The 8880-nt window shown below is 34.4% G+C and overlaps 1 protein-coding gene across 1 annotated transcript in view; it reads left to right on the forward strand.

Moving 5' to 3' along the window:
* LOC130048361 (inter-alpha-trypsin inhibitor heavy chain H3-like) overlaps positions 1-8880 on the forward strand; it is a 51193-nt gene that overhangs the window by 26801 nt on the left and 15512 nt on the right. Inside the window, exons 3-6 of the mRNA XM_056145002.1 lie at positions 123-233; positions 2666-2913; positions 7956-8119; positions 8521-8812. Of these exons, the coding sequence (XP_056000977.1) occupies positions 123-233; positions 2666-2913; positions 7956-8119; positions 8521-8812 (815 nt within the window). The remainder of the gene's footprint in view (positions 1-122; positions 234-2665; positions 2914-7955; positions 8120-8520; positions 8813-8880) is intronic.

Genomic DNA, 8880 nt, shown 5'->3' on the forward strand with positions numbered 1-8880 from the left:
CGATCTTATCGCAGCGTCAACATATTTATTAGAACTGATATTTCGTTTCTGTCTAGCTATTTTTTTTTAAAAGACTATATATTTCTATCCTGCCAAGTCTACAATATATGCTTAAATTACAGGGAAATCGATGGAAATATTTATCCAGGAGAAATTAAAGAAAAAGACATCGCTAGAAATACTTATGAAAACGCGAGGTGGACAGGGCAGTCGGCGGGACACATAGAAACGAGGTACGACATTGTGAAAAAAAAAACAAACAACTTATCTTTGTTCTGCTTCTTATCTTCCATGACTTTGGGTGATTCTCCTTTATCCGCTGTGAAATGTTGCTAATTAAATTTTTCATTTTTTTTTCACTTTTTGATGTCTCATCTTTCGTAATTCTAGACATCCATCGTGGTCTCTGTACATCGGTATCACCTATCTTTTATTTTACAATCCTCAACGATAACCAAACAAATTAGTCATTTTGATATACTAATGCATCTACTTCGCTACGCTGATGTATTTCAAGATACCGGATACCCGGATGAAACCCACGTGTCTGAGTGGGAGAACTTTACTGGAGGCGAATCACATTGTCGGTGATTGAACTAGAGATCACTAACCCATAGGAAAACACAATATTTGTTTTAACTACTTCAGAGCGGAAGGAGTTAAATATCAACGACTTATTTGGGGTCAATTTCACAGGCTTATTGCGGGGTCTTGATTTCATGATTTGAACAATTGTCGTACTGTGTGATAGAACACTTCCTTATATTCGCGAACAATTTGAATTGGAGGGTATGACCATTCAATAAAATCAACTGTAGTTAGATACCTACAAACATTAGTGATCATAAAGGGGCATGAACACGATTTGAACTATAAAAAATCAAATTTATTTCCCACATTTTTCATGTTTACAATGCTTAACTAAGGTATTTTAATGGTCAGTAAGAACGTGAATGTCAGTTGTGTTGCAAGTGAGATACAGCACTCACAATTTTTTGGTATGTAAACAGAGCTCGTGCCATGTTTTTGTTTACATATAGATTGCTTAAAGACCCAAGTTTAAACCACCTCCCCGAAAATAACATGTTTAAAACAAATGAGTACATGTGACAAACAGTAAATACTGTCTAATTGTGTTCAGAATTAACTTGTAAATTGAACAAATCTGCTTTAAACAGAACTTTTACTAGTATATTTAAGCTATGTAAACAAAAACATGACCCGAGTCATGTTTACATAAGAAAGAATGATGCGATATGTATCTCCCTTGTAACACGACTTTGCTGACCATTAGAAATACATTTCATCTCAAATCGTGTCCATGTCCCTTTAAAGTAAACAGAAGATGATGTGCATTTATAAATCTATATTCAACATCCACCGAACTCTGGACCAATTCTAATGGAGTCTGTGATCCGATCTTATTGACTTTACATGCGTACCAATAGATTATATATCTCCCAATGCATCGATGTTTTCATGTTTCTCACGTGATCTAAGATACAAGAAATAACAATAGATATTAGTTCACCTGAAGGAGAGGCTTAAGTGCGCTGCTCCGCTGAAAAGGATTTCCCCACTTTTGATGTAGCTTGTAGTTCCTTTTTACCATCTCTCTTTTCGAAAAAAAAAAATTATTTACTTTTTGGTAAATGTTAAACACTGATGTATCCCCAGTAAGTGTACAGTGCTTTTCCCCCGGGATATTGGAAGATAAGGGTGAAAAACTAACGTTTGAATGGTCACCCTTAGCCCGAAAACTATAGAATGACTACCCGAGGTCAATACAGGTAAATGAAGTCCAAAGAAAATGTATAGTTTTTGCAGATTTTCATGGCACACATATTAATTTTATTTTTTTGAATTTCATCACACGCACAAGATTTTCCAGTCTTGCCTTTTGGATATAATTTTCTTTATTACAAAAAAGAATTATGATAGAAAGGAGAATTCTGAACAACCTTGTGCTCGATATAAACAAACTTTAAGGCTTTAAAAACCGGTTATTCGGTGAATATCAGTAGAGATTTAACAAATTCAGACAAACCCGATTTCAAAAGACGGTATAGCTCTTAATGTTAACAAACAGTAAAATAAAATGAAAACCTCTAATTTAAGACATTAATGAACATCTTGGGACATTGTAAATTGCATAATTCAAACTTTGATGTTTTACTCATCGGGGGCCGTATATCACAGCTAAAGTGGGGAGGTCCTCTACCTCTCTGTATCACTGTCCTCCAAGAAAATTTCCCTTCCCACTTATCAAAACAAACTTTAGAAATGTTGTGTTCACGTGGGGTTTTCTATCGTATGTCCTTAACACTAAGCTAATTTCAAAGGGCGTTCAAGTGAAGAATCATGGACCTTTGAAGCCTTCTAAGAAAGATGATTAGGACATACGAAAAAGACGGTAGATTTAAAAAATGTTCTCAAAACCCAAAGATTATACGATGTAAATATCAAGTGTGTTCATATTATGGCTCTAGAGCAGATTTAACAATAGGGGATCAACGTTTAAATGGGAATATATTGGGAGATTTGAAGAAGGAGAAGGCAATAATTTATTAAAAGCACTATCTTAGATTATCTATTGCAAAGCTTGGTATAATATGGTGAAAAACCATTTTATACGGTCTTCTTATTGCTGAATAACTTCTTTCAGACCAAGAGACACAAATAAGTTCAAGATATCTATAAATATCGCGGCCTTCAGTGAAGTGACCTTCGTTCTGACCTATAATGAACTGCTTCAGCGAAGACGAGGGAACTACGACCACACGATCTACGTGAACCCCGGACAAATAGTGGACAGTCTTCTGATCGAGGTCATGATACAAGAGTCACGTGCCATTACACAACTTCACGTGCCGCCGCTCAGGAATGACATACTTACCGAAAGACAGAACATTAGTGAGTAGTTTTCTTTTGGCTAAAACAAGTGTCATATTGATAGAACAATTGTCAGATTAATAGAAAATCAGCAAGCACTGCATGTTAAAACCACCGAAGTGTTCATAAACCCTATCTGAGATGCCTTTTTGGTTCATGTTTCGAGCGAAATAAGATCAGAAAAGGTAAAACCGGACTTTTATTTCTTTGAAAATTAAGAAATTACATTTCCTTTATATTTTGCAGGTCGTTCAAGTACAGATTGTTTTTAAAACGTGCAACCATGTTTTCTACATTCTAAAAATGTGTTAAAAGCCTAAAATGGATACATTTTGTATCAGCCAATGTAATACGGTAGTAATATCATATTAGTTTATTTTTATGATAAAGTTTATCAAAATTAGCATTTATTTTAACAATCATGACTTATTTGGCTTTAATAAAACAAAACCTGAGAATCTTGAATTTTGAAGAGGCGGGATTTACAATAACACAATTCTCGCTTTTAATCTCTTCTTAATTAGCACAATGTACGTGTATGAATTGATGGCGAAATATAATCATACATGTACCAAAGGGCAAGGATGTTCAAAGGTTTGCGACAAAAAGCAAATAAACTGATTTTTCCTTTGGAAAAGATATTTGTTGAAGAATTGCCCAAGAAAATAATCTACACTGTATGGTATCCATTATCACCTGCATGTGGTGTTCATCTCTCTAAACAGATTCGATGCTCAAGAGTTTGTTCTGCATATGATCAGTTTTTAAATCAAGGCAGGCTACTGACAAACACGTTGATGGTGCAAGGGTTTCAACAGTCTCGTTTAAAGTCAGCATTTTGCAAATTCTATGGTCGTTATATTATAATATACCGACCGAATCATATTATAATATAACGATCTAATTTGCAAATACAACCTATCATCGGGTCAAATGCAGTCTAAGGTGCTTCGTACTGATTGTAAGGCCGTTCTTGGCACATTGATTTTAAATACGGATAACACCATTTTTAAAATCAAGATGTAGGGCTCACGGCGGTTGTTACCGGTCGACAGGGGTTGCTTATTCCTCCTAGCTAGGCACCTGATCCCACCTCTGGTGAATCCAGGGGTCCGTTTTTACCTAATTCTCTATTTTGTATTGCTGATGGGAGTTATGAGATTGATCACTGTTCGTTATCTTCACCTTGCATCAGCCAAAATTTGCAAATCAAGATTTAATGTTCGTTATGTGGCATGAACTGAAATCAATGAATAATTAGCATGTTTTATAAACGTCTACCACCGTGTAATATTTACGCAAAACTGTCCCTCTATGCCGAAGGAACGAAGTCCAAGCTTTATAGACTAGATATCATATACTAGTATAAAATAATATTATAAATTCTGAGTGACTGAACTTCGATTAGCCAACTTACTCCCGTTCTACCTAATATCCTAGTAATGAAATTTGACACACTTCTAAAGACAGCTGTGCTTAAATTATGAACCTTTCCCTGAACTGAAATTTATGGCCATGACTAACTATTAACCAGAAAATGTCTTACAATGTCATATGGAGCGTAGCTTGTACGAATTTTAACTTTTTTTCTATTTCTGATGTTAATGTGGCAATTAATTTTGTATTAACATTATATATGTACATGTACATTAATAGTTCTTGAAATTACATTCTTTCAAATGACAGATTTTCAAAATCAGTTAAAGTACATTCAGCATTGATACAGGAAAAATGAAAAAGTCGCATGTTTCTGAAACACCCAGTATGATAGATTCAACAGAATTAAGTCTGGTTTGAGCGACAATTATTGTGTACTGTACTTGTGCAAAAGGATTGGATATAAATTATTACATGTCCAACTTAGCAACTTCTTTTGAAAATAATATGATAACATATAATGCGTACGATTGTCATATGTAAGACATTAATTATATCGTAATGTGTCGCAAAAACGTCGATTACTATGAACTGTTGGCATATTCTTTCTTGCTCATATGCGGATTTTCTACAAACAATTTAAAGAATAGGTTATGTGAATGTTCCATTTGATCACATGTACATTTAGGACAAGTAGGTTGAAGGTCACATAGAAGCAACGATTAGAGATTGAAAACACAAATACCAAACATAATTAAAATTATCTGTTTTCGAAAAATGCAATCAATCACCGAATTTGTTGTACCAAAGTTTCGTAAACATACCTTTAGAAAATGTTCAGAGAGGCTGGATGTGAAGTGATAATGGTGGTGCCCCACCCCCTCCCTCCATACCCACATTGTGAGACTCAATGGCCCAGATTCCAGGAAATAGTAGAACATCACCATATGTCATTTATATACCCTTTAATACTTGTAACATCTTTTGATTGATAGAGGTCGGGAAATAGTCTTATCCCGTGGGGGTCCGGGTTAGAATAGGTCCTCAGTATCCCTTGCTTGTCGTAAGAGGCGATTAAATGGGGCTGTCCTTCGGATGAAACCGCAAAAATCGAGGCCCCGTGTCGCAGCAAGTATGGCACGACAAAGACCCCTCCCTGCTCAAACACCGTAAGCGTCGAGCATAAGTCTAAATTTTGCAGCCCTTCACCGGCAATGGTGACATATGAGAGACGGATTCTCGAGAGGGACGTTAAATAATATACAATCAATCAATCTAATAGTCTTGAGTTCTAAGCTTCCAGAAAAGTACCGCTATATAAAAGGGCATTGTGTTTTGAAAGACCGGTTGCTGTTCAGGAACTAAACTTCAATTGTTCAAGAGTTAAGGATAGGCGAACATTAGATAAAAATATTCAAGCAAAACTAGCCTGACCGTAGTTTTAGTAAATATGTATTAAGTTAATGATGTCTTGGTTCGATGGCGATGGTTTAACGATTTTCGTTTGCAAAGATGGACAATTCCTCAGAAGAAATATAGAAAATATCCAAATACGGTGTATTTGAATGATGCTGTCAATACTGTGAAATCTGTATGACAAATGTTTGTTTGATGTGTCATATATATGTCGATGAATTCGGAAACTATTTACTACACTTTTGTCAATCACCATACGCATTTACTTTTGTTTTAGTTGCCAAATACTAGCACATGTATATTTAAAAGAAACAAATGGAATACTAGTATGTTTGTTGCGTTTTAAAGGGTCGGGCAACACGTGGTTTGTTTTCGAAATACCTAGGGAAAAATTCTTTTACTAATTGACTTATATGCATTTAATAGTTTGCATATTGTACTCACAAGTCATTTTAGTTTGTGTAATGTTTTGTAATATATCTGATGAGCTCAGTGACTCACCGTCCTTGACATCTGACAAATCCTAATGATATCGTTTATATATCTAGAGATGACGGGAATCGAGGTCAGAGCATTAAAGTGACATAAATTAATTATTACCAATGGTTCACATCAGACATGAATATTGCTGTCACGTAAAAATCTCCTCATATGTGAAAATGTTTTAGAGTCAAGGTGTTGTTGTGGTGTAATTAGATGCAGTATTTAGGACCATAAAAATTTAGATGAAAGTTTTGTTACATTTGTAGCCTTGTCGTTTCTCATTACTGCTCTGACTAAGTAACCTCAATTGTTATGTAAATTTGTTCAGGAATAAATCAAATGTGTATATGGTAAGGAATAATAAATCTCCTCCACTGCTAATGAAATGTCTTCACATTTTATATTTATGTCTGTATAAATATCTTGATAATAAAACAAACATTATGTATGAGAATAATACTGACCTCAAATTTTGATTTAGTATGTTTCGTAACATTCATTTCTTTAGAAATAAGCTATTGTTTAACAAAGCCAGGTCTTCTAGGAATTAGATGGTCTTTTTTTGTTTTTGTGTTAATGAACTAATTATTTTCGGTTTGTATTTCATATAGATTCGATACCAGACTTGGGCATCTGTTAGATTTTCATCTTGATCAAAGATAATTCAGATACCACAAAACCTTACCATTGAACTCAGATATTTTGATTTATCATGCAGTAGTGATACTATGTATAAATTATTGTCATTCTGAGTGTTGCAGTATCAGTTTTACGAATTGGCAATAAAATTAGATATCGTAAAATTAAATTCTTCTGTAAAATATTAATCCACTGCAATGCAGTTTTCCAAAACAATTCGTTAGCATATTTTAAATTGCCTTAGTAAACGCAAACTCTTTGGTGTATATCGAAAATACATGTTTCAATTTCTACAACATACCATCATTTCATGTTCCGGCATATATAGAAATCAGCGTTCTACAGATTCCAACAGAGGAAAAATATGATACCACGAATATTAACATAATGCGACCTAGAAAACGGTTTTGTAAAAATAGGCTTTTCCGGATTATGGGCATTTCCATATAACCATAGTGATCTGGAATTTATCATTTTTTTTATTTTTTTATTTTTTTTTTTTTGTTGGTATTTGTCACTTCATGAAGGTCATATTATGCCAATCATATGTAAACGTATGTAAAGAGTGCGAAAAACGTAAAGGCGAAAGATTGATTATTACATGTATCAAAAGCAGTATATAGTAATAAATTCATGAATTATTATATTCTGATATATCATCCATAAATTATTATATTCTGATGTATACATGAAAGGAAAAATGGTGTCAATTCCAATTTATTACAAAATATTCAATTTTCAATGCCACACACACGGCTTAAGGAAGGAGCAGTGTCATCGGTATATAACGTTGATTGTGATTTTACATGTCGGTACATTATTTTGAACAGTTCGGGAAAATATAAACACAAATCTTCTAATGTATACAGATTACAGTACTTTAGCAATATGTCACCTTTCGTAAATATCACTTCCCTGAGGTTGAAAAATCAAGATGTCAACCTAAGTAAAAGTCAATGATTTTATATTTTTCCCTGTAATTTACCAGACATATTGTTTTATTGCCAATGCATGCTTATCTGGAAATTATCGATACTATTTCTTTGCTTGGAATAATTATGTTCCTCTCTCTCTCTCTCTCTCTCTCTCTCTCTCTCTCTCTCTCTCTCTCTCTCGGATATCTATGGTAATTATTTTCCTATCTTTAGTTTCGAATACCTATGCAACAGTTCGGAGACCCTCCTTGACGTCTGCGTACATCCGTTACAATCCCTCACCCGAGGACCAGAAGAGGGCCTCGCTTAAAGGAATGGCGGGATTGTTTGTTGTTGAATACGATGTTGAGAGGACCACAAATATTGGAGAAATTCTGGTAAAGCTTTCCAGCCTTTTTACAACATTCATCTAAAGAAAAGTTTACAACATATGTGCATTGAATTTCATACTTTATTCTTTTATTACATTGGTTTACTAATGAATCTGATTCGCACTTTGATTAAAAACACCATATGTTTCCATTTTAATTTGTTTCATTTTAATGCTTTCCAAAAAGCGTTTCTCTCAATTTGGATTTGCTATCAATATGACATAAGCATAAAAACTAGATTCCGTTATAAGATGCCTATTCTAGGTGATTGGTGAATATTTTGACATTCATATGAAGAAGAAGAAAAACTGACAAAAATACACCTCTGTTGGAATTTTGATCATTTCAACATCACAAAAGACGGTAAAGTCTGATGTAAGACGATGCACTTTATCTTCCTATTTCAGGTAGTCAATGGCTATTTTGTTCACTATTTTGCTCCACAAGGAATACCGAGAATGAAGCGGAAAATTTTGTTCATTTTGGACTCCAGTGGGTCTATGATAGGAACAAAAATAAATCAAGTAAAGACCGCCATGTCTGAGATCCTGTCTAACCTTGACAAAGGCGATAAATTTAACATCATCCAATTTGCTGGTGACGTCACAAAATGGTGGAACCACACTGCTCTGGTAGAGGTGAACCAGTTCAGTATAAGTGCCGCCAGAAACTTCATAAATGACATAAAAGCGGACGGATGTGAGTTTTCTTGTGATGTTGAAATATTGTTCGTGTTGCCAATTTGCGTCATGTTGTCGTTAAAGATT

This window comes from Ostrea edulis, chromosome 7 (genome assembly GCF_947568905.1).
Source record: "Ostrea edulis chromosome 7, xbOstEdul1.1, whole genome shotgun sequence".
Taxonomy (NCBI): Eukaryota; Metazoa; Mollusca; class Bivalvia; order Ostreida; family Ostreidae; genus Ostrea; species Ostrea edulis.